The sequence below is a fragment of the Pundamilia nyererei genome, unplaced genomic scaffold, assembly GCF_000239375.1.
Source record: "Pundamilia nyererei isolate P.nyererei 1_Seehausen unplaced genomic scaffold, PunNye1.0 scaffold00136, whole genome shotgun sequence".
NCBI classification, from domain to species: Eukaryota; Metazoa; Chordata; class Actinopteri; order Cichliformes; family Cichlidae; genus Pundamilia; species Pundamilia nyererei.
Window position 1 is genome coordinate 294,842 of NW_005187537.1, and position 25,811 is coordinate 320,652.

Here is a 25,811-nt window from a genome sequence, read left to right on the forward strand (position 1 = left end):
TATCGCTACTGCATAATGCCAGTAAGTCTGACAGAAAGAGCAACATTTTTCTTAAAAGGTCACACATAATTTAGCATATCATGTTTTTCCTTTTTTTTTCTTAAATGCCAGTTTTTTCTGTATATTTTATGGTTTGAAAACATAACTGCCAGCTAGAAAGTTTTGTTAAGTAACATGAACATTTAGGATAAACCAGTTCATGTAAAATTACAGACAGCCATATGCAATATTTCCCAGTGTTGGCCTATCACAGGTAGACTATATCGTACACTGTGGATGGGCAAACTGTGGTTTGGCTTAAGCGGTGTCATCATGTTGTTGTGTGCTAGATTTTAAAATGCACTGCCGGAAAGTTAAAGGAGAACCTTATTTTGTACCACATTTATAGAGTTGCAATTTTGGGTGCTTGTGTTTTCAATAATTTGATTAGCGCATATGTGAAAGTAATCCCTGTGACCCAAAAGCTCTAACCACTCAGTTTCAGCCGATTCTTTTCCAGTCTTAGCTCTGTAGGAGAGTGACCATCCTTAATATGGTCACCTCAGGCACACGGCTTTAACTGCGAGTGCACCTGCTGTTTGCAAAGGAGAGCCAATAAAAAGGAATTTGGCCTAAAGGAAGAGGACCTATAAGGGCTCATTTCAGACAGGTGAATAAACTAAGGGGCTACACCAAAGCCCAACATAAAATAAATGTGGATTATTCTGAACTGTAAAATCATGCAAAGCTACTTTAATACAGTCCAAGAATTAAACTATGACGTTAGAAAAGAGAATTCCAGGCCCACTTTATCCAGCCTATTTAGACACCAAGAGACGATTAGAACTTTTGGTGTTACTAAAATAGTTTTTATTTGAATTTATTTATTTATTATTCATGTCAAGGACAAACAACTCAAACTTATTTTGACCCCTGCACCCCTAATGTGGACATCAAATCTGTCAGGCTATCATCACCACATGAGTGCGCTAGAAGACAAAGACTTCTGAAATCAGCATGTGCATGACCAAAGCTGAAGTTTTGACAAAAATTAATCTGGAAAGCACGGTCGCTATGATGAATCACCCATCAAACAAGTTTCTGCAAGTGGACTTTTTACTACAGCAAAACTAATTGAAATGGACGGCTGAGTGGCTTTCAGGAATCTAATTAAATACAATATGGAGGAAAGATTTACTGCTCACTAAATTAAAAGGGTTTCACAATACAATGTTAGCACTTAAAGACAGCTGGTACTAACTAATGAAACTGTGGTAAACAAACCAATTGACAAATCGAATGTTATTTTACTTTAAATGATTCTGTTAAAGTAAAGAGCTGCGACACATCTAAGTGGGCTGTATTAAATTATGCCATTAAACTCATTTTACCATGTAAAAATGTTGGGCTGCATGTGGCCCACGATGTAAAATGAGTTTAACATCACCTGATGTCATTATAAAAGCTGCTTATAGGTCAGACCCTTTATTGCTCGTCTCATCATTTCCTGGTTTTTGTGTGGACAAACACAGGCGTTTGCTTTTTTTTTAACCTTTGAATCTGAACACAGTGTAGACAGAGAGTAGGGAAAAGGGTTTGCTTGTGACCCAGATGTGAAAAAATGCTCCAACGACAAGTTTGATGTGACAGTTTTGCAATTTTTAACTGAAACGAAAAAACACTGACAGAGCAGGTTGAAGAGATTTAATGAGTCAAGGCTACAAGCAGTTAGCAAATCAAGACAGCCTCGTTTTGCGGCGTCATTTTAAAAGCAAAGTCAATTAAATATGTCAGCTGACATAACAGCATCATAAATTATTTTGTTATAGCCCAACCAAAGCTTTATTTTATTATCTCAGGTGAAACAGCGTTCATGTAATTTTTTTTTTTTTAAATTTAGGAACACTTCTACTTAAATTCCTGTCATGGTACAGTGTGACAGGATATTATACCATAGAAACCGTGAAGGGTGGCAAGTTTTATCATTGTGAATAACTAAAATGTATGGGTAAAAACAACGGCAGGAGTACTGCTCCCACCATCATTTGTCTGGGAGCCTGCTGTCCTTGCTGGGTTTCAGAAGCACTTTAAGAATTGAAAAATTCTTTAACATAGTCTAACGAGGCTGTTTTCTGGTTTATGGGCAGGAGATGCAAATTAGAGGCACAAATTAGAGAAATAAAAACAGCCTTAGGCCTAAACTTCCTTGTGTGTGTGTGTGTGTGTTTACACTAAATGAAGTTGGCTCCAAAGTGGCCGTCACCACGTCAAAGAAGCCATCATAACAGCTGTGTTGTGTTATAGCAGACATAAAAAAACAACTTACAATCTTATCTACAGCAACATGTTCTGCAAGCTTTTGTGTTTAAAAATCTGCTGTCATCAAACAAACATTGTGATGGTGACTTTATCATTACAGCTCAGGACATATAGGTTATTGAGCTGATATAGCTCTTTTATTTGGTGGGGGACTCGTGATTATTTGGTTATCTCTGAGAGCACGGTTATCATTTCAGCATAAATTAATAAGATGTTAAATGTGTGTCTGTTAGGCTGACAGGATAGCAGGTATCATGTTTACACTGTGGCAGATTAGTCAATCTACAATGGGGGGAGAAAACAATCAGTCTCCTTCCCCTTTCCTTATTCTTGGTTGGCTGCCACCAGCAGACAGACACCTTGGGAGTCTGTGAAAGCCCTAATGACATCATCAACCATAGCCCACTAACTGCAGCAGTGCCATCCCACGGTCCGTTCAGCTGAGCCAGCACCTCTCCTCGGCTGATGTATAGCAGCTGTCGAACACTACCCCGTTTCATCAGAGGCATTACAACTTCATTGCGCCTGGTCAACACACACAAAGTCAGAGTGAAGAAGGCCACTTAAAATCTGACCAATATATCATTACAAACGCCGATGTTGCTGTATTACCTATGCCGCCATAAGCATTACCCCAGTGTGGTCTGATTCACATAGGTGCATGACATCATCCCAAGAAAGGAAGTCATTAGACTAAATCAATGCTTTTATTCCCTGCAGACGAAGTCCGACCTCAGGGAAACAATAACCCAATCCCGGCCAGCATAATGTGATACCTTTATTATGTTATTATGTTACAGTTCAGCCATACAAGACGACTAGCGAGGGACATATACCTATAATTGTATATCCAGAATCAGATAACAGAAGCAGCATGAACCAGCCATACAAATTACACTGGAAACCTCGCAGTACAGTTCCAGCTGCCATATGGCCATAATACTGTTAGGATAATTTTAATTTGTTCACAGTCTACAGCCAATTAAGAAAAGTAAAACTTGCTAAACTGAAAGTCTCTCAAAGGGAGGTTAATCACGGACACAATCACAGCTTCCTAGCAAGCACCAGAGTCCAGGAAAAACCCACATCCTGAATAACACACGCACATTCTCCTGCAAAACCGGAAGACAAATATGTACCAAGACTTTTTTTTTGTTGGCTGGATCCATTTCCTGTCTCTTAGCACATTTCAATCAATATTATTTTACAGATTAAGCACGCAGAGAGTGAGGAGACTGGGAGCAGCTAACATAGAGATGCAAAGCATGTATCCAGATGCCATTTTACAACAAGACATAAAAACAGGAATTCAGCACATTAAAAAAAAAACGTAAAAGAGAAATTATTTGGATATTTGGGGTTTAAAATTACTAATAAAGCAGTGTGGTTCTCCATTAGCACAAAGTTAATGTAGGGCAACAAAACAGGAAGTGCGCCGACTGCTTTCTTGTTAGTATAAAAATAGCTTTTTTTAAAAAAATAAATTCAGAATAGTAATCGATTACTTTATAGACCAATTACTGAAAATATGACAGGTCAATTGATTATGTGAATTTTTTGTAGTTTATGGAAGACAGAAAAAGCAATAAATAACAACCAAAAACAATTTTTTTCTATATCTGTTCTTAGGCTAAATTATGCGCAAACAAGCTCTATGTTTTTAGTAAGAAGAGACATCTGCTCCTGTTCCCGTAAAGTAATTTGTCAAAACAAAGATGTGAACTAGCGGATGAATCAAAAGTAAAACCCTTTTTTTTCCCTTTCTTTTTTTTCAGCTGAAACTCTTCTGCGAGTCAAAATGTTTTTGCCTGTTGTTAAATTGAATTTGATTGAAACTGCTGCACAACGCCACAATGGAGCCTGTCAAACGGATCCTCTGTTCCATATTGTAAAATACCGTGGGAGGCACATTTCTCCATCGCAACCAATTGTATCAAACAATGACGGCAGTGAACTGGCAGAAAGCTACTATCGAAGCCTTCAGATACTTTTGATTGCAATTCTTTCCGCCCTCCAATTACTTTCCTCAGAGCCCATCTCTGAAGACGTAAAGTACAAGCTAATTTGCAAGCACACAATGGCACAGTCCATTAAGACTGCAGGCTCCTTCCCTCGCAGTTTAGCAACTTAACAGACAGTGTTCCAGTACCCATACTCGTGCTATTTAGTATGCCATCTCCCAAGACATGCAAAACGCAATATCAGGAAGTCCTTCCATTATTAATTAACTCACGCCAGCACGGCTCTGTGGTCATTCTGACCCACGGGCCCCTGCACAGAAGATGCATCGCGCAAGTGTTCCCTTCAGCTCAACAGATGGCCGCCCATCCTGAGCCTGTTCTGCGGAAGGTTTCTTCCTGTTAACATTCTCATAGGAAGTCTGTGGTCTTCCCTTTACAACATATTAAAGGCATAAGCTCTTCATGCTCCAAAGTGAAGCGCTCTAGGATTAAGATTTGTTGGAAATTGGCACTACACAAATAAAAATGAACTGAATTAGTAAAGGCAGCTGCACTAACTACTTTAAGTTGAAAAATAAAAAAGTTAAATTATGGGATTTGGAAGGCAGCGACAGCCTCAGATGCCCTCTTCCTCCTCCTGTTCGGAATCATAATTACGGCCTTACTTTCTCATTTCCATCAGCACTCGGTTCTAGCGGGACGACAGAGTCTGCTGACAGCTTCGTGCAGCACCAGCTCTCGAATAGATAAAATTTCATGACTGCAGAATGATTGTTCAGTCGTCATTGTGGAGGACACACAGTCAGCCGGTTGCGAAAGAAGTCAAGAAATGGAAAGTAGACGGAGAGGGGAAGGCCGTCTTTCTGCGTAATGTGGCCATAATGTAGACTTCATGTGGAAAATAATATGCTGGAACAAGCGTAGACAACACACTGGGTATCAAACGTCTGGACAAGAAAAAGATAAGAGAAAGTAGGCATAAAATCATATGATTTCCTTGTTGTAAGGCATACGTACTCAGTAGGAAAACTCATGGGAGGAAAAAAAAAATCACCTTTTTAGCTACAGAAAATTCCCATATTCCCAATTTCCTTTTTCTAATTTCAGATTTTTCTGTTGAGCATAAATTAAAAACTAAATTAAACTCAGACTGCTTGCCTACAAAGATCACCATCTGTCGCTTCTCTTCAAACACTCCCTGTCAAAAATCACAAGAAAAAACACAATACAATGTGAAGAATAGGATTACAGACACAATTAGCATTTAGTTATCAGAACGTTTATGTATGCATACTACACATACCAGCAGCACGACGAGGCTCGTCATCACAACAAGCTCTCAGCAAAGAAATAACCCAAGCCTACAATAATGTATGACACAGACACCCAGCCGGTTCTTCCCCTTTCCCCAGCATTAACCTAACAATAACCCCAAACCACAGAAAAATCCAACACCGCAGCACAGATGGCATCAAAAGAACCGGTCTTTGACATGAAGCTGAGATGTGTTACCTCAAATTGAACATGAGTGAAGGGCTTGCCCTCCCATTTGGCAAAGCACACACCACGAGGATGAAGGGAGAACAGAAGGCTTTAAAGTACACTAGAGTGCTTTACTGCATGTTTAAAAGCTCTGAACAAACTGTAACACACAAGCAGGAACTGTACAGCAGAGCAGCACGCGTCATGACGGGGGTGATGATGGAAACAACTGGAGAAAGCTGATCCTGCAGCCAATGAGAGGACAGAGTGTAATGTGAGAGCCACTGTGGCAATAAAGTGATCAGTGGGTTTGATGTCAACGTTAAAGCCTTACCATTTAAGAAATAAATAAATAAAGTTCAATTCATATTTTCCACGTTACTGCGCAGATGTATTGTTGTTGACGTCAAGCTGAAGGCAAGAAACCAGAATCACTGGTGACACTGATCTGAAAAGCGCGCAGCGATGCAGGGCGCTGCTTCTGGCTTTATTAAGGTTCATAAGGCGACACCCGGCTGGACCTACAGAGAATACGAGATGCTCTCCGAGCCACAGCGAGCTGCTAAGATCACACCACGCCGATTTTTGAACATTAACATCCAAATCAGCATTGATCCGGTAAAGTCAGGACAGGACTCCGCTGCTTTCTGAGTAATCCAGAAGGCACAGCACAGACAGCAAAACCCTAAGATGGGTTTTTAGCGGTATCGAACACCGATAAATTCTTTCTTCATCATCCGGAGTCTCATCGCATTCCAGCAGCAAATTGTGGAATTGTGGGAGCGCGTTGAGGGATCCGGGAAAACTAACAAAAGGCTTGCTCGGGCAACATTACGTCTTCCTACATCGAGTCACACACACACATCTACATGGACACACACACGCTGAATGCACAAAACAACGAGACAATAATTAATAACAGGCATCTGAGCTGACACAAACACTCTGCTGCTGTTTTCCCTTTCTCTCTCTCTCACCCTCTTTTTGCTGCAGAGCGCACTCGCTCACATTAAACTGGATTTTCATACCTTAATCACAGCAGGCTACGAGTGACCGTCGTGAGGAACAGAGTGTGGGCTTCAACAGCAGTCAATATAAAAACAAAAAAACAAAAGAAAAGAGGGGGAAAAAAAGAAAAAGCAGCAAATTCTCACGCTATCATCCCAGCACAGTTCAGAGGCACGTCCGAGCGACCCCCTCCAGCCGCCTCAGGTCGGATTTAATAAAGCGAGAGGCGCAGCGGACACGCTGGAGCCTCCTCAGCGTGGACGTACACATAACTGCATCGCAGCGAACGTTGCTCGTTGAACGTCGTAAAGACACACGCGAAGAAAACACTCACCGAATGTCGACGCGTTGTTTATTTCATTGCCCCCGCTGAGCAGCTGTTTGTAGTGGTGCGTCACCGACTTCCGCGTTAAGATGGAGTGGAAACAAAATGCAAGAAATAATTAATTTAAAGGACAGGCGGCGCACGCGGGCGAACTGACTGAGGGCTGTGCACTGCCGAGGAGAGGAGGATGGCGATGATGATGATGATGATGTGATGATGAAGGTGACGATGATAGCTTTTGATGATCGTGATGGCAGTGAGGTGGAAAATGACCCCACCGTAGTGATTATAGTGATAGTGAATAACAATAAGTGATAATTAAAAGGTGCCATAATCAGTATTTTATGCGACAAATGGTTCCCTGTGTAATTTTAAGGGTGTTACTCACAGTGAGAAGCCCACAAATATTCAAATTATGGCCTTTAACATTTTGCTTTAGTGTCGAGCAGCAGTTTTAAAGAAAATCTGCAGCAGCCCATAAAATGATGGGCAAGCAGACAGAAAGTAGCAGGTGAAAAGTATACCTCTGCATTTCTATGCATTTTCACTATAAAAGCTACCCTGCCAGTGCCGAAAGGGCGATACCAGCACTGCTGTGTCTAAAGTTTGAACCACTGAATTGAGTGGTTTTGGGAGGGGCTTCCGAGAAATTTATCAGTGAGTGACAGATGCTCTGTAAAAAACGGTTGTCAAAGGGCACAAAAGGCAGAAGTGGCTCAAGAATGGTGCTTGGAACATCACAGGGTCATGAAAAAGTCTAACAAAGGCTCAACAGCCAAGGAGCCAAAATAATAATAATTTCCTTCTGGAATCTGTGGTTCATCAGCTGATGCACACATGACCACAACAGCTGTTCTCTCAAGTGGCCAAAAACTAAATTTAAGTTGCATTATCATAGAGGTTGAAGCACCATCAGCTTATATCGTTCCTGTTTGCCTCGTACAAAACAATGAGGTTAAAAAAATACATCCATTTTATTGGAGTCATCATGAAGATCTGTAATATATTCTTGACTCGTGCAACCAACTCTGGGAAATTACATATCGTGACTAAGAAAGGGGCAGTCAAGGACACATATTTGTACCAATTTACCAGGCAACATGCCACATGTTAATTACAGATGTGCTGCTAGGTGGATTTTGTTCGCTTTAGACAGAGTTAGGCTCCCTGTTTCCCCCCATCTGTAGCTACACCAAACTACACACATCTTACTTAACACTCTATCAGAAAGAAACGATTAGACATTTCTTATTTTAAATGACATCACATAAAGTGATGACTACAACTTTTTTAATTAAAAATGCTCTAGTTTGTCACATTGTTCTAATATACTCAAGTAAAGAAGTTTTCAGATTATAAATGTCTGGTTGTGTATCGTGACACTTCCAGCTCAAGTAAATCCCTGCTTGTGCTGTAACTCCACGCCAAGAGAGCCCCTCACTCCCAGTGCAGTATGTTGGGAGAGACTCAGTTGTTAAAGAAGGGAACGTATCCTCTGTTGACTCAAAGCCTGAGCTCTATCTCTGTGAAGCCTTTCATTGTATTCAGCCTTATTACTGATGCGAAGTCTGCCGCTCTGTCCTTGGGGTGGGACAACAGCGCTTCTGTGCTCTGTCTGGACAAAGTGGGCACCTCAGAAACGAGTCTGCCAAACCATCATGCGTGTGTCTCTGCGTCAGAGAGATACAGGCCGTCTTGCAGTGTGGTAGCGAGGACTGGGCCATGGCTTTTGTATTAAGTGGGCAGAGAAGCAGGCGAGTGAAGCACAGCTGTCCTGTTGATACAAAAAAGAAAGAAACACATTTACAGGATGAAAACAGAGCTCTTTAACAAAAGGGAGAACAGAGCCAGAGAGAGAATTGTATACCCAGCCCTAACAGTCTTTTTTGGAAGCAGCTAGAATTTCTTTCGAAAGAGATTAGAACAAGGTGTGTGTGTGCTTAAGTGGAAGGAACGGGTGGTGTAAGAGCAGGGGGTTAACATAACAAGTCTCACTGAGTTAAAGATAAGCAGAAAGTAAGCAGAAAGAAAAAGAGAGGGGAAGAAAAAGGGCAGAGGAGGACAGAGAAAAGGTGGAGTTGGTACCCGAGTAGAACAATGTAGGATTAATTCTTCCCAGGAGGTCAGTGGTTCTGTCAGTAGGTGGGACCAAAACTGGGAGTTGGTGTAAAAGACAGACATGTAGTTTCAGTGTTAAGATTTCCTTGGCGAGTGTCTTTCGAGCTCTCTTACCCGCACATGAAACCCGTCAGACTAGCAGAGCTTGATCGCCCCAGTGTGCGAGTACATGACTCAGCAGTGTTGAGCCATGTGCATATTCTGAACACTTGGTGGAAAATGATCATGCTCGTGTGTGTTAAAACAAGCCTTTGTACTCTGCGCACTTTTCCGTTTGTTGGTTTCAACATGTGATCGGTGTTCCTCATTGTGCCGGCACAAGCTAAGATCAGTTCTTTATTCTTTTCAAATTTATGTAGCCAACAGAACCCAAAGCATGGCTGAATACAGCATTTAAGAGTTCTAATGACAAAAAGCGCACACACATTTTCAGGAACATTGTGCACTTTGATTGTCTTAATGGACTGTTTTTAAATGGACAATTAGTAACCTAAGATTTTGGATTTTGAAGGAGCCCTTTCCTATGAAAAGAGTCTGCCAAACCAGCATTTTAGTAATGCATATCATTGCTTTTACTCTTGGTGAGAATGATTTCTTCTTCTAAAAGCATGTTTGGAAAAAGAGAAAAAAAACATTGTTTTCCACTCGGTGGAAAATATAGACTTGCAGCAGTTGGCAGAGTTGCAAACAGCAAGCTGAGCAATCCCAAAACAGAACAGTAGAAAATAAGCATTTGCTGGGTGTGTTTATGTGATACACTGCAAAGAAGCAGCTGAAGGAAACCGAATCAAATACTCAGACAAAACCTCTATATATCCCGAAAGGTGCTCTATCATGTGGGAATGAAAAGAATCCCCTATTGGAAAAACTACTGCAGTGACTTAGTGTTGCACTTTCATAATCCACGAAAAAAAAAAATCGAAATCTTTCATGCTCAGCAACACAGTTTGTGTTGCAGGCTCTCCTAAAAAATGTATTGTCTCCAAAACTAAGCCAAAATAATGTGCCTTAAATCCAAGTAAGTTCTGTAAAGTTCATTTTGTAAGCTTGTACCTTTAGGTCAGTGGCTGTTTAAAAGTGTGTTGGCTGCTTTCGAAAAGTTTCTGGGAAACTTCCTTACCTTTGCAGCGCTCCCAATGGAACACCAGAACCAGCTGAGGCCAGTTTGTTTTCTGCATGCTACAGCACAACAGGCTATGAAAGTCAACCACTATTTCAGGTCAGGACACTACCAGCAATTTTACAGAGTAGGGTTTATATATAGTCATCAACTGATAAAACTTTGTGTATACCAAAATAATGAAAAGGAAAAAACCACAACATGTTTGCAATTGACACGCTGATGCTATTATGTGTACACACACACACACACACACACACACACACACACACCATACTCACTGTACTTGTAGTTTCATAAGACTGTAATGAGCTTTGCACATATTTGGTCATAAATCAGAGAATTGGAGAAGCGATGAAAGGCATTGATGAGACGGCACACGCAGTAGCCAGACTTTAGCCTACGGCAGCCATCACCACCACTTGAATCCACCTGACTACTCAGCCAGTAGCTTGCAAATTTCTGTTTAATGTTCTAAAAACTACATTTTCATGTATTAGTTTCACCACTTTCACCAATCTACTGCCTCCTGTTGCTGCACTGATGAGTCTGAAATGAAATCAGCCTGATGCATTATTAGGTTATAAACTTCATCCTTTTTACTTTTTTAAAGTACCTGCCCATCTCCAGGTTTAGGTGCATTTATCTGCCAAGAGAGAATAAGCAGTATATGCTGCACAGCCCAATTATAGCAGATCAAAGCCAGGCAACACGAAGGAGGAAAGTGGGGATGAAAACAGCGAGACGTGATTCAGGACAGGGTTTGTTTGCTTCACAGGAACAGCACCCAAAGTGGGAGTAAAGTGAATAATAAATAGAGCCCCCCTACTTTTCATTCATTTCATCAGAGTGAATCACAAGCAAACAAAGACAATTCTGTTCTGAGCAACATAAGAGTGTTCTCATATTTACTGACTGCTGAACTAGCCGCACTCCACAGGATTAACCTGTGTTTCAGATGTGTGCGTGTAAAATTACAGCTTTCTCTCTGAACATTGATAATGGGTGGACATTTAAATATGTGATCAGAAGGCTTTTAAGCAATTTGCTTTAATGTCTCAACCAGATCAGAAAGCTTCAAGCATGTGATGAAAATAAAAACTGTGTAGCAACGTGTTTGTCTTTCAAAGTTTACATATACTCATCATGGGCATGGATGTCATGCTAATTCTGGGCTTTTAATGATTTATAGATATTCAGGAACCACCGAGGTTCAAGCTTGCCATGAACCGGTAACTTAGCTCATGAAGGCAAGCTTATACTTTTACTGAGGTTTAAAAATGTTCAACTTGTCACTAAGGAGCTAGCTGAGGGTCTGACTCAGCAGGAGGGGTTATTTAATGACAAGAAACAGAAACCATTTCCCCACATACTTCACAGCACCGTGATGAGACTATTACTGGGAGAGAAAGGTCAAATATTCAATCTGCAAATCTTGAGGTACTGAAACAGTGAAGCTTGAAGACACTGCGTGGAAATGACAAGATGAGCGCCGGTAAGAGGGTGAAATAAGCATTTCCCTCAAGAAAACAAAGTCTTCTATCAGAATGATAATTTTAGACCAGCTGTTGGATTTCAACCAAACAAAAATGACGCACAGAAAGAAACTTTCTGGAAAGAAACTTTATTAGATCAAACCCCTGTAGATACTTTACGAGCATTTAAAGTTTTTGAAACAGCTGAGCAATAAAAAAAGACTTACAAAAGATTTTTTTTTTTTTTTTTAAATGGCAACCACCTCACTGTAGACACAAATACCATAACCAACACCCACTCCTAATACAGTTTACTCAATAGGCAAACAGATTACTGACATCCACACCTACACACACTGCATACTTAACCCTATTTTTAAAAACCAACCTGTAATTTAAATAAATCATTAATAAATATTACGTATTTTATCATTAGGTGGGTGTACGGTTCTCCTTTTAGGAAGATTTCATTAGTGATGCCGGTATGTATGTGCCCATGTAAGAAAGATATTTAAATGTGCAGAATACAAAAAAAGTAATATTGAAGAGGACAACTAACAGTAAGACAAACACAGAAACGTACGCCACCTTTCCCTCACAAGGAAAGTCAAATATATAAATATCATAGTTCTAAAGTGCATCTCTCAAAGACTTGTCAAATGAAGTCGCCCCGATTAAAAACAAACAACAAAAAAACCCAACAAAAGCCTAAAATAGGTATGTCTGAACATGCAGCAGATATATTTAGCAAAAACTACCTACGTACATGCACAGATTTTTTTTTAATGCAATGAAAAAAAAAAGGCAACAGATAAAAAAGGGGGGTATACACTTTCACATTATCAAGAGGTGATAATTCTGTGCCGTTTCAGTCCACTGGTTTGTTCACACTTGGCTTTACAGAATATTTTATTTAAATTTTAGCAAACTTGGCTGATTAAAAAGAGCACACAGTGGTGTAAAAGTTCATTCTTTCCTTTACAAATTCATTTGCAGAATCGCTTCCATCCTGCAAGTTTTAAACTTCTTCACTCCTCATCCCCACGTCTGAGACAAGGTTGCAAGTTTAGATCTTAGGCAGCTTGGGAGCATTGATAAGGGGGTTGGTCTCTTGCAGAAAGCGCCGTCCGGCACCCTTGTAATCATAAGTGCAGTCATGTGTCTCTGCGTAGCGGTGAACTGCACAGAAGTTCTGACCGCACCTGTAAGATTTAAATAAACATTCAAGTTTGTATGCAAAATATATATTTTTATAGTACATTCCTCTTGAGACTTGATAGTCAATAAATTAAAAAACAAATAACAAAATCCCCCTTCAGCAGGCTGTTTGCGGCATAAATGTGTAAATGCAAAGTCTAGATTTTCTTTCCTTACTAAACACCTCTTCTGGTTACACCTGGTGGTTACACCTCTTCTGCCCTCCAATTTGATTAATTTATTAGCACTAACAGAGTAAATTACGTTACTCGTTTAATCACAAAGGCTTACAGTTTGACTAAAGCAGTAGTTGGGAACATAACCACTTCAAGTGTTAAATGTTAAGAGATTACACAGTGTTGCATCAGATTCAGTGTGTACGCCATGGACAAGGCCCGAGAGGGACAAGTAATCCATATTAATGTGGTGAGGAGAAACTTTGATAAAGCTAATAACTTGTGACAGAACAAGCAGCGCACAGAGATGTGTTATCATTGGGGATATGGCAGTAGGACAAAACGACGAACAACGAAAAGACCGCTTTGTACAAAAAGGCTCGCTTCAAGGACGAGACTGACAAAACCGGGGGTGAGATGTGATTTAGAGGCAGACAGCAACTGTGTGAGTGAGCGCAGCTGGAAATGCGGCTGGTACTTGTACCTGCACTCATAGCTGGTGGCCAGGCCAGTCTTCTTGCCACAGAGGAAGCAGTGCTTTGAGCTCTTCTTCTTAGTGCCTGTGGGAGCCTTGACTGGAGGTAGGTGGTATGTTGGAGTGCCTGAGAGAAGAGGAAAGACTATTTATTTATAAGACAGTTGCCAAAGACGAACGGCTGATCAGACAAAACAGTGCAAGCCAAAAGCGTATGGACCCATATTCATAAAGCTACATTTGGCTGTTTGCTCGTCACAGTGGGTAACTCCACGTTTGATTTGGCAACTCCCAAAAGAGAATTTGTGTCTCCCGCTAGAATCAAACTACCAACCTTTTGCTTGCCAAGCAAATGCATTAACCACTAAACTACAGAGCCGTTATGCACCTGTAATCATGTATGTTTAGCAAAAAAAACATCAACAATAAAAAGCAAGAGTCAGTCTTCTTACATTGAACACATCAGCCTAACACAGACAGATCACTAACCCTAAAAGCCGTTCACATCTTCCATCCAGCTGAAGCCTCAAAACCGGTAGTGTTCCGAAATCTTATCAATAATCATCCCTTTCTCCACCGACTTGTATTTTCTTAGGTGACAGCTCATCTGCGCTTGTGGTTAATTATTGTTTGCAGAAGAAATTTCTAATCCTCCTTGCTGTCAATCTGGGTCTTAGATGTTTCATGCTCATATCTCCCATCATCCAGCAACAGCACTAAGAAACTGAGGTTCTCTTTGATGCTTACAAATCACTATCTTTTAAAAGGGAATATAATATACCCCTGTACTAAGAAACGAGTGCATACAAAGATTATTCCAATATGTATTTCAATTTAATGTACAGGTATCACAAAAATCAAACAACAGGGCACATCATGATGGTATGTTTCCCAGCTTTTTGGTTTTAAAATGTGTGCACAAAGCGCAACTGAATAGCTTAGGCACATTTTTCACTTTTTGAGAAATCACTTCCCTGTAATTTAGACCCTTTTAACCTTCCCTATACCTCAAATTTGCTCAGGTTAGATCCATCACAGCAGTCACAGAGGAATAAAAACGCTAGATCAAAACAGGAGTCACAAAAAAAAGGAAAAGAGCACTTCTTATCATTTAATGCTCTGGGGAATGTTGTACTTCTCACTAAACTGCATCAGGCACATCAAGCAGCTGTTTTCACCAGCTGTCAAAAGGCAAAACACCTGTTGTGACATCACGAACTGGAGGGTGACCAAAAACGCAATGTTTTTCAGTCCCAGAAAGCTCAGCCATCGGGCTTTTCTCTGAGTTATTTTCATATCGTGTATTATTTCAGCAATGTCAACCGGTAAAAACAAAAATCACAATGGTGTTATTTTAACAAGAGTTTCTAAGCAAGTCTTCACAGTTATTTTAAGGTTGGTTTTAATAAAGTTTGCATTGTAAAAATTGTTAATGAGGGAAACCAGATGTGTTGTTGTAATTATAGTTTTGGGCAATAAAAACAAACAAACAAAAAAAAGCAAACAGTCTGCGTTTTTGCATCAAATATCTTTCTATGAAGAAACCCAGCATAAAATACATGATTCATTTCTTTAGTCAGGAAACACTATTTTGTCAGCGTGTACCCGTGATAATCCTGTCTGTGGAAGCATTCAGCTCTGTGAGCCAAAGGGGATGTGGGAACATACAGATAAAACTGACGGCTCTGTGATCAAAGTACAGCAAGCTTGCAGGTTGGGGTATGGGATTGGATTTTTATTTGTTTTGTACGCTTTCTTCTGTATGCCATCATGTGTCTGCTACCAGACAGTGTTCAGCTACAGCCAGTAGGGCTGCACGATTTTGCATAAAATGAGAATCACGATCTTTTGGCTTAGAATTGAGATCACGATTCTCTCACGATTTTCTTTTCCAGTATAAATATTTATTGCACTTATTAACTGCACATCAACTTCGTAACAGTTGAGACTGAACACAAAAACAATAAATAGACATAAAAACAACAAATGTCTCACGTTTTGTTGTTGCCGCAAAATGTTGTACTGCTTGAAATTCCGTCTCCACCGTTGCTCGACACTGCGTGTATAGAGCAGGTAGTGCAACAATAGAAAAATAGTTGCGGGACGGCACTGTGTAGTGTTTGTCTAGGGTGTTGATCATTTTCCTAAATCCCTCGTTTTGCACAGTGTTGATGGGAGCCATATCTTTGGTCAGGTGATAAGTGATAGCCTCCGTAATTTCTTTGTGCCTGCGGGAGTTCGACGTGTATAGGGAAGCGCTGTATAAGGTTCCCGTTATTGATGTTTGGGTGGAGACCGGAACGGATTTTCTCCTGTCACTTTCTCGTCATCCCTGACGTGTTCTCCGTTGTTTTTCCCTGCTAATTTTAGCATTACACAGCACAGCTTCTGTATCACGTGGTATAAGGCTCCGCCCTTGACATTTGTTCAGCAGGAAGAGTGAGCGCTTGTTTTCATGCAGAGTACGTCCTGGATCAAAATGCGGTACAATGGTCGTTTTTTCTTTTTTTCCCTTTTTTAAAAAAATCGTTGTCATTTGGAAACGAGATCGCACATAAGTATGAATCGAGATCGCGATTTTCTAACGATTAATCGTGCAGCCCTAACAGCCAGTGTCACTCGCATTATCCACATTGGGTTTTTGTAGTAAGCCGAACTTAAACATATTGTTTACATTTAATTAAGTGCGTTCCCAATTCATTTTTCTAATCTTTATAGTGCCCACTTAATTCAGGGGAGCTGATATGTAAATTTGTGTGTACACAGCAGAGGGAGACTAGCATTTCTGATGTTCTGCCATAGATCAGTCACTGGTGTGAGTATAAAGGTTCCAGTGATTTAATGGAGCACCGTAAGAGGTTTGTGGAAGTTGGTTTATCTGATACCTTCATAAATCAGAAGCGCATGCAAGTGGAAATGAGTTTTAATACACAGGCCCTATGTATTTTCTATATAATTATTTATAATTGGACAGTTGAGGTTCTACAACCAGATCAGTGATGTTCAGTAGCTCATCTAGCTCACAATCATTAGTAGATCATGATCCAATTTATAGGTTACCGTAGTATGTGAAGTATAGAAATTAATGACAATTAAAATTGCAGGAACAACAAATGTGACCTTGAGCATAACTCGGGTGCTCAAGGAAAACTGTCCCATTAGCTGATCTTTGTGTTCAAGTTTGATTAAATTCTGACCAATATTAAAGGAAGCAGAGTGATTCTTGTGAATTGTGTAGGGAGGGACAGACAGTAAAAGCCTCATGCACTCATTTAGCTAAGGAGTAACACATTAAAAACTTAATTTATTACTGGGAAATAATAGCATCATAAGAGAAAGTGTTGCCATAACTTTACCAGCCTTGTTCTAAGGAAGACTCTGGAAAGCAGTTCAGGACACACACAACCTAAAGTGCACCTCTATAGTTACCTTGACTGACCAACTGCATATAACAAAATCTAGAGACTTTGCTGCAGGGGCTTGAGCTTGAGTATTGCTTAAACCAATTCCAGCCTGTCATTCAGTCCACTCTGTCTCTGCTTTCCTGCCTACTCTCTGCTATGTCCTGTCAAAGCTAAAATGACAAAAAAACAACAACAAAAAAACTAAATTAACACCATAAAATCAAAAAGCTTTTCAATAATTACATCTTTTTTCAAAACAAACCCAAAATTTAATAAATAAATAAATAAATAAATTTGATTTCTCAGTTTAAGCATAAACAACTGACTGAACTTTTTGCCATACGGAAAAAAAAAAATATCTCAAAGTGAGTTTAGGTTTTTTCTTAAAAATCCCTGAATGATGTAAAGAACTTTGGTGAGAAAACAAGAGAACCCCTGAGCTGAATGCCAAGTACTATACTGTTTATAATTTGAGAATATCCTCCATTAGTACTGAGGTAGATGGTACAGGACTCCTCTTTTTACACTGAAGTGGAAGATAAATTTGCTTTTAAAGAAACCATGAAGGAGGCACTTGATAACTTTGAGGCAACACTTTAGGTGATAATATACACAAACTATCCCTACTTTTTCAGATCCTGATTGAAGACATCAACATAGAAGGGTCAAACCCCAAAAAGATACAAAAACCCTACCCTATCCCTAGTAGAAACACACACACAATTTTGTACACAGTACTATACAAAAGTCTTGAGCTGCCCCTCATTTCTTTAGCTAGGAAAATGGAAAAGAGACACAGCAGACATATAGTATGTCAGGCAAAAACAGATTGTCCAGTTCTAACACAGCCTGAACTCTCTTAAGAAAGCTTTCTTGTAATTTATTTACATAGTCATCAGGACTCCAGGCTTCTTGAAGTACATTCAAAGCTCTGCTTTCCAGATGGTACTGCGTGGTGAATCAGAATCTGACAGTACTCTGTGTTCATAATTCCATTAATTATGACAAGATCCCCACCATTTAGGCCCAAACTATGCCTATGCTGCTAGTAATAAAGTGTCCAAAGATACAAATTAAAGTTGCCTTTTTGCGAAATTGTCAGCTGTAAGTAGGCACAATACTGGTTCCTCATTAGGTGTCTTTTTTATGCTTCAATTATTCATTGGTTCAATCCCCCACCTGTGATAATCATGTCCTTGTTATTCAGTGTATTGGTCAGCATGTATTAATTCATATTTTTTAACAGACCAAAGTAGCAACTTACAAATAAGTCAGCATTTTGCTTGGAGAATTAAAATTCTTGTAGCACTGACAAAGTACACACTAAGGTCTTCTACTCAGCTACACTGTCTGTATGTGACTGCGCCTATAAAAGGACACCATGTTAACTCACAACTGTTCATTTACAATCTATACCACCAGAGCATAGCAAATGATGTTGCACTTTGCTTCAAAATTCACAACTCAGATGTCCATTCAAACCACAACAAACTTAAGCTAGTACTTTATAAACGTTAATGTCGTTTGCGTGTCCCTTACCTATAGTCCCAAATGAATTCATGACTCCTCCAGCTGATGCAAGAGTGCTGGTGGTCTGAGAAAAGAGCAGAAATATTAAATGTTTTTACAGGGTATAAAACTGAAACAACTGCAGCCTTCAACTTTAAAAAAAAAAGAAAAGAAAAAAGTGATTTTCTAAAAATTGTTTTGAATGACTTCAATGAGACTGGCTGACCACACAAATACTAAAAAAACAAACAAACAAACAAAAACTTTTTAGGGTAACTCAATTTCACAAATTCAATCTTAGCAGCTAATGCTGACACTTATCTGTGCTCACCATGTAAGAAGCTGATGCTGGGGGTAATGGTGACATTTGCCTTATGTGATCATCCTGCAGAAGTCTGTCAGCAGGGATGGATGGCAGCCTGGAGCCACGGCTGCCCTGTCCTGAGGCAGTTGCAGGAGACAAAGCCAGTGCAAGTCCCAGACTCTCTCCAATACGGTCTCTGCTGCTGCCGCCGCTGATGTCTAGAGCCCTTGTGGAAAGAGAAGCCAAGAGCTCCGAGCTATTGAGAGACCCTACTGGCTCCTTATACGCTTGGTTTGCCACCTTAGTGATGTTTCTTGCTTCCCTCTTAGAGATGAGCTCTAGCCTTTTGCCAGGTGACTCTACTTTAACACCACGAATGCGTGGTGGATGAGTTGACAAGGTGGTTGAAGGGTGAGGAGATGTGCTGCCTTGTTTTGCTGAGGATTGTGCTTGAAGATTAGGCTGTAAACAGGAAAGTGTGGACTCAAAAGGCTGAGACAACAGTCTAGCTGAAGGTGACAGTGAGGTGGAGGCAGGTAATGGTGAGGGAGGGCTGATATGAAAGGATGCGCTAAGCTGTGTCCCATTAGCTCTGCTGGTGAGAGTTTCATTTGTCCCACGTGTCCAGGGACTAACGGGGGAGGGGGAATGTGGCAGTTGGTGCTGAGCCTCAACCTCGCGGGTCTGACAACCTTCCTCTGGCTGGGTGGACACATCCAGACTCAGAGGATCTGACAAGTCACCAAATGGAGATCCAGGTTGAGTTGGTGCTACAAGCCCAACAGTTTCGTCCAATACACCCAGCCCAAATGATTCCCCTACAGGTTCAACTGGGTCAAATGTGGCATCAGGTGGCCCCCTGGTACACAATGGAGGGAGCTGAGGGTATACACAGTCCCTCATCAACCTAGTGCTGCCAATGTCCAACCGGGACACTTTAGGAGGTGGGCGGATCTTGGCAAAAGGTGGGCACATCTCCCATGGCTCCTCCTCCTGAAGCATATAACAAGACGGAAAGGAGAAAGAGGGAGGGGGTCGTCTAGGGATGGGCAGATGGGCAGAGGTCGCAGCAGGAGAGGCCAGAGAGGGGTCTACGGATTCATGGTCTACAATTGGAGGTAGAGGGGCATTTGACTGCCAAGGCTGGTTGATCTGAGGGAGTGAGCGCAAGAGGCGATGATGGTGTCGAGTGTTGGAAGGTCCGAAAGAGCTGCCACAGGGATGAGGGCTGACAGGGGCCCGTGGTTTTACCTTTGCAGACTTCTACAGGACAGAGACATGGACAGAAATTAATAGACGGAGTTATATCAGATGATTATCATAAGTGTATATTTACCCATGTTGGAAAAAACCCATCATACTACTGACTAGATTTAAGATTATTGCGTAAATTTGATGAGTGCTAAAGAAAATGTAGGGCCAGCACAGCTGAATCTAACACAGCTCTACCCTCTTACTAACGAAGGGAAATTAGTGTTTGGTGCTTCATATTGGCTCCATGCAAAAATATCATTATCACTCTTTAAAATAATCAGAACTAATCAAAAGTGACCAGACTATTAGATGTAATTTGATTTTATTCCTTTCCTGATTAAAAAAAAGATCAAAACATTACAACACAAAATATTAAGCAGCAAAGACTGAAAGAGCATTACATCGTAATACAGAAAGCTCTCTACGCACAAGGCAAACACATATAATGGATCCAAGGTTTATATATTCACTTCCGCATACACGGTATCATGCCTCAGCCTGATAAAATATGTCAGACAAATGACAAAATGTCATTGATTTTCTTTGATCTCAAAGGTTCCTACCTTCTTGTTGAGGTTCATGTCCTCCATCTTGGCTTTGAGCAGCTTCATTTTGGTCATAGTGATGGAGTTCTCAAGGCTCTGCTGTGCAGCTGTAGAACTCTCTCCATCTTCTTCGGCATACACATTGAACACAGAGCCACCACTGGAAAACACAACGAGGGAAGAGAAATAAAAAACAAAACAAAAAAACAACGACAACAAAAACACTTTAGCAATTCAGTGTCACAACATTTAATTGACACAAAAACAAGGAAAAATAAGACCATAAATTCAGCTGTAACGATCTACAGCTAAAACTAAATATCCTACAAAGTCTGTATAATTATACTTCACACATTGACACATTGAATTGTACTTTAAAAAGAAACGGAAACACTTCTGTTGTGGTTATTATCATGCATGATCATGTGACAATGAAGAGTACAAATTTCTAATCACAATCCAAATTGTGTGCATATTTACAGTATGTGGAAAGATCATATAAAATCAAAAATAAAACAAACTATGACAACCTCAGAGATTCAGATACGGGGGTCAGGGTACCATCTCCCCTGTCGACCACACGGAAGACATTTAGTTGGTCCCCCTCACGATAGACCACAAACGTGACCTGCTTGTTAGCCAGGTTTTTCTCCCAGCCTTCCTCCTTTGTGCTGTCCATCAGGTCAGCCACTTCTTTAACTGGATCCTCCATGGTTACTGACAAAAGAAGAGAGGGGGTTTAAACTGCAAAAAAACAAGACACTTTATGTACTTTAATAAAAAACAAGGAAGCAGATTAAAACCAAAAGCATAAAAACACTGACTACAGTTTGTCAGTCTTCTTACCTCTCCTGGTGTTAATTGGGCCTCCTCTCATAGCTAAGACCAGTTTCAAAGTGCAGCCCTCTGCAATGCTGCAAACACAAATCAAATGATAATACATAAACGCCATACCAGTAATATCAGTGCAAATATTATGAAAGAAAAGGAAATAATGCATGTACTTGGAGGGTAAAATGCTTTACTTCTGAAGCAGAGGCCCTGATTTAAAGTAAACAGCACTTCAAGGGACAGGATGTTTTCCAGATGAACTTAAGTACAGGAACGGGAATCCCACTGGAACATTTGGCGCATATGGGCAGATGTTTCATCGCCTACTCTACCCCTCTGCTTCACAAACTTAAAAAGCATGCTGCAGAGTGTGATAGGGGAGCCGAACGAGATCTCACCAGAGGCTGTTCATGTGGAAAATTAAGTGACAAACATTCATAACAATACCACCATCTGCAGCCAGCAGAGCACTGAAGGATGAGTTCTGCATCTCATAAACTGACAAGAGTGGATAGGGCAAATTCTCCAAATATGCTGTTTGTCTCACCCAATGCCACATATCTGGCTCATCTACAGCATGCTGAAGTGAATTATAAGTGAGTCACCACCACAGCAGGAAGGCTTTTAATGTGCACCTCCAAATGACACTAAATTTTCACAGAAAATTTTTTAAATGCTTCCTGTCTGTAACTGCTCTAACAAGCTCCCCTGTATTTGTGATTTTGCCTTGACAGCAGTGCTCTGAAGGACACAAAGGGTCAGGAAGAACAGTTTTACCCGTAGTCATGTAGGCAATGTTCATCGTCCAGCTCCAAATTGTTCCAGATAAGGTGTTGCTGGGCAACAGGGATACCTTTACAGTCAGAGAGAAGGCAGGAGAGAAAACAACCAAAGTTGATAAGGACCTGTTCATATTTGATAGACAAAGTTCAATTACCTGACAGACATGCTCCAATTACAAGCAATTGCACATGACTAAAGATGATTAATGTCTGCCCCCTAAAGACAAAACTAAGCAATCACAGAAGCAATGACGACTTAAACATGGAGGCAAATAAAAATAAACTATTTATGAGCTAGAATGTCAGCTAATGCTGTATCTAAAACTATTGGATACGTGTCTAAATTGAAACATTATTCCAAGTGGGACCAAAATAACAAAACTCAAGTAAAAGACTGACAGGCTACTGAATACAAAGGCTCTCTAGAGGTAATGATTGGAATAAGAAGTAGTGTATGAGTACGAAGCTCTCAGGAAGCTCTTTGTGCCCACAATCAGTGAACTCACTGCCCCGGTGCTGGAGGTGAGCCAGCGTTAGTGAGCAAGCAGTGGTCTCTTCATTGCAGAGTGATATGCTCATATGCTCACAAACACGCAGGCCTGGCTGACAGACCTCATCACACGCAGAGGGCTTTCTGACCACAAATGAAGAATAGCGGGGAGGAATGCAGATACTCAAGGTCAGCATGATGCTTTACTAAGCAACCTTAAATTTTTGGGGGGAGTTTAAAAAAAAGATTTCTATGTATTTGTATAAATGGAAACAAACAATTATTTCCTAATGTGGCCAAATTCTTTCTAACACAGAACAGATTTTCTGTCCATTTTTGGTGCCTCTACCATTTCTCTTGAGACAAGCCAGCAGATTTGTTGTGGTAATGATAATATAAGGAAAATTCAGCAAACACACTGACCTTTTCGCACAGTTTTTAATGTCACAGGAAAGTGTATCTACAAACTGTAGATTAGTTTGGCGATGTGACTCAGCAAGCTCATCGCTTTTGCTCTCATTTTGTACAAACAACTGGAACAATAGCAATGCTCTGGGTCAGAGCGACCGTAAGTTTAACCAGTACCCAATGCTGGATCATGAGGCATGGGATTTAAATGAGGACAGATCGTTCCAAAATTCCCCCCCCCCCAATTTCATCCAATGGGGATAATTCAGATTTCAAATTAAACCATACAACCCCAATCAAGATTAATCAGGTCATACAGTAATAAATATTGCACAAACGCAGTGTAAACGTGAGTTTGATTCTTTTCCCCCCCACTTATTTTTAAGCTTCATTACACTCGATAATAATCTGTAATTTAAGTCAACAATACAAATAACTAGAAAATTATAGTATCCAGAATTGTGTAACTCTGTCTCTACAGAGCAATGCAGAACACCTCAGAAAAACCTGACTAATACGATGGCAAAATGTATGTCAAAGGTTTTACAATAATCTGTGCATCCATTTTTTTTCTCCAAACAGTACAATAATATGTGTTGTAAGATAACAAACCTACCCTGAAGTGCAAACTACCGAAACATACAAACTAAACATTAGTGAGCTCCATACCTTCCAATCTCTGGATCTTCGCTTTGACTGAAATGACAGCCTCAAAGGGCAACACGCGCAGCTCAAAACAGGTCCCTGTCAGTGTCTCTATGAAGAGCTCCATAGTGTCATAGAAAGGGAGCTTATATTGAAATGCTCCCACGCTATCGTCATTGAAGAAGGGAGGCTCCTTCCTGTCGGTCATCTTGGCAGAGTGGGAGAATGACTTTAGGAAGGTGGTGAAATGGTGGGGCTGCCCCCAGATGAGGGAGAGAGAGATTGCTCAGTGGCCTCACAACTGTCGCACATCATGCAAGATGACCACATCTGTGAGGAAAGAAACAATAAGTTAACATCACAATGTAAAATAGAATAGCATAGCCTTTTATTGCCATTGTATATGTACAACAAAAGTGTGGAAAAACCTTCATTTAATCAACACCAACTTAGAAGTAGAAGCACTGGCACTTACTATTGGGTTGAGCATTCACAGTCAAGCATCAAGGTCATTTTTGTCTACACGTGCATGTTGTACCATTTTTTTTTCTTGCTTTAATGATTGGGACGTATATCTAACGATGGACAACTGGTAGTATACAAATTTACATCAGTCATTACTGCACGTGTAATGAAAAACTGTCCTAAAAAGCAAAACTGCATTGTTGTGTTTGTAATTATTTAGCAACTATTTTAAGATAAAGGATTTTATTAGTATCAGGAGACACATGGAACCTTCTCATAAAATATTGAGGACATCATTAAAAGGGCCTGGCCAAAATTCAAGAAGATCAGATGTGTTACATAAGCCTATTATTGGTATGAGGTGTCCTGTGACTGACCACAGCCTTTGACAGCACAGCTCTTCGGTCACATGACTCAAAGAGCATCATCCAGGATAGAACCTGTGTGAGATGAGTTTTATTAAGAGAGACAGACAAAGGGGGGAGAAGGGACAAAGACCAGCAATATATGTATATTTGTCATTTTCGTTTCGATTGAACTGATTCAAAACGTACTATAACCAGATTGCTATTTGAACCCAACACGTCATCTTCACTTCAGACCCTACAAGCGTCTATCTACTGGTAACCAGTGGAGCCCAAATATATGGCATAAAAACTGAATATGAATAGTCTTGTCTAAGAAATTTCGGTAAACGAGGCCTCTGGTGTACTCTTTCAGACATTAGGGAGTTTCTAAAAACAACCCATTCGCTAAAGGAACCTGTTAGGGTGCAGTTTTAAAGACAAAGATATATACACATCGCCTTCGGCCATATCCAACTGTATACAAAAGACCACAAACCCACAGAAGCAGCCACGGGCCATGTAGGAAGACATGAACTCGGTTAGCTAGCTGCCTGACAACGGAGATTGATGGTTTTAGTACAATTCCAGAAGCTAACATTAACAAGCAAAGGTCATACGGGCCGTTTTAACGCCCCGCAGCTTTTTCCCCCAATACGGCGTAAACATGAATGACGTTCGCAGCACTGATCAAACCCGCTTACCAGTATCTGCTGCAATAACACGATGGGAAGCCCGTCTAGCCGACGCTGCTAACGGTAGCTTTCGTTGCCATGTTAGCCAACAACTCAAACAATGGCTTTCTCAACCGCTGGCTAGCAGACTGCTAGGCTACTTTCACGGGCTTCAGTTCTGTCCGTCCATCGTCGAGGCCACCGTTACATTCAAAATTAAGCAGCACCTCATCGTGTTAGACCATGAAAACGACACATGGAACAAACCGTCGACCCGTATCTGTCGCCGAGGCCCTCGGTTGGCGACATACCTGTCAAAGACGGAGAACAACACCTTTCCGACTTCCCTTGACTGACACACAAAGGGACCAATTGACGAACGACGAGGTGGGCGGGACAACGAATCGTTGCGAACAACACCAAATTCTTTCACTTTACACAGCATGAAGCCCTTAAACAAAGCATACAGTTTATGTAGAGCAGTCGGTTTATCCATCAGACCTGACTTAAAACCTTTAAAA

General features: G+C 40.6%; 2 protein-coding genes across 9 annotated transcripts in view; both read right to left on the minus strand.

The window, feature by feature from the left end:
* marchf8 (membrane-associated ring finger (C3HC4) 8) overlaps nucleotides 1-7,243 on the minus strand; it is a 91,464-nt gene extending 84,221 nt beyond the window's left edge. For 2 of the 4 annotated variants that reach the window (XM_005743812.1, XM_005743807.1), the window contains exon 1: nucleotides 7,084-7,243. The gene's annotated coding sequence lies outside the window, so the exon portion shown is untranslated. The other 2 variants (XM_005743810.1, XM_005743808.1) reach the window with 2 other exon arrangements.
* A 4,677-nt stretch (nucleotides 7,244-11,920) lies between these two features.
* Nucleotides 11,921-25,696, minus strand: zfand4 (zinc finger, AN1-type domain 4). Of its 5 annotated transcripts, XM_013913539.1 has the most exons (11): nucleotides 25,321-25,696; nucleotides 24,650-24,712; nucleotides 23,832-24,137; nucleotides 22,260-22,335; nucleotides 21,498-21,565; nucleotides 21,182-21,368; nucleotides 20,670-20,811; nucleotides 18,880-20,115; nucleotides 18,579-18,633; nucleotides 13,645-13,762; nucleotides 11,921-12,989 (listed from the first exon to the last, which is right to left on the minus strand). In XM_013913539.1, exons 3-11 carry the CDS (start codon nucleotides 24,013-24,015, stop codon nucleotides 12,854-12,856), a joined length of 2,202 nt encoding a protein of 733 aa, XP_013768993.1. In that variant the 5' UTR covers nucleotides 24,016-24,137; nucleotides 24,650-24,712; nucleotides 25,321-25,696; the 3' UTR covers nucleotides 11,921-12,853. The 5 variants fall into 5 exon arrangements, 4 of the variants coding, with proteins under 4 accessions (XP_013768993.1, XP_005743874.1, XP_005743872.1 ...); XM_005743817.1 differs by lacking the exon at nucleotides 24,650-24,712 and having other exon boundaries at nucleotides 25,602-25,696; XM_005743815.1 differs by lacking the exon at nucleotides 24,650-24,712.
* Between the last annotated feature and the right edge of the window lie 115 nt (nucleotides 25,697-25,811).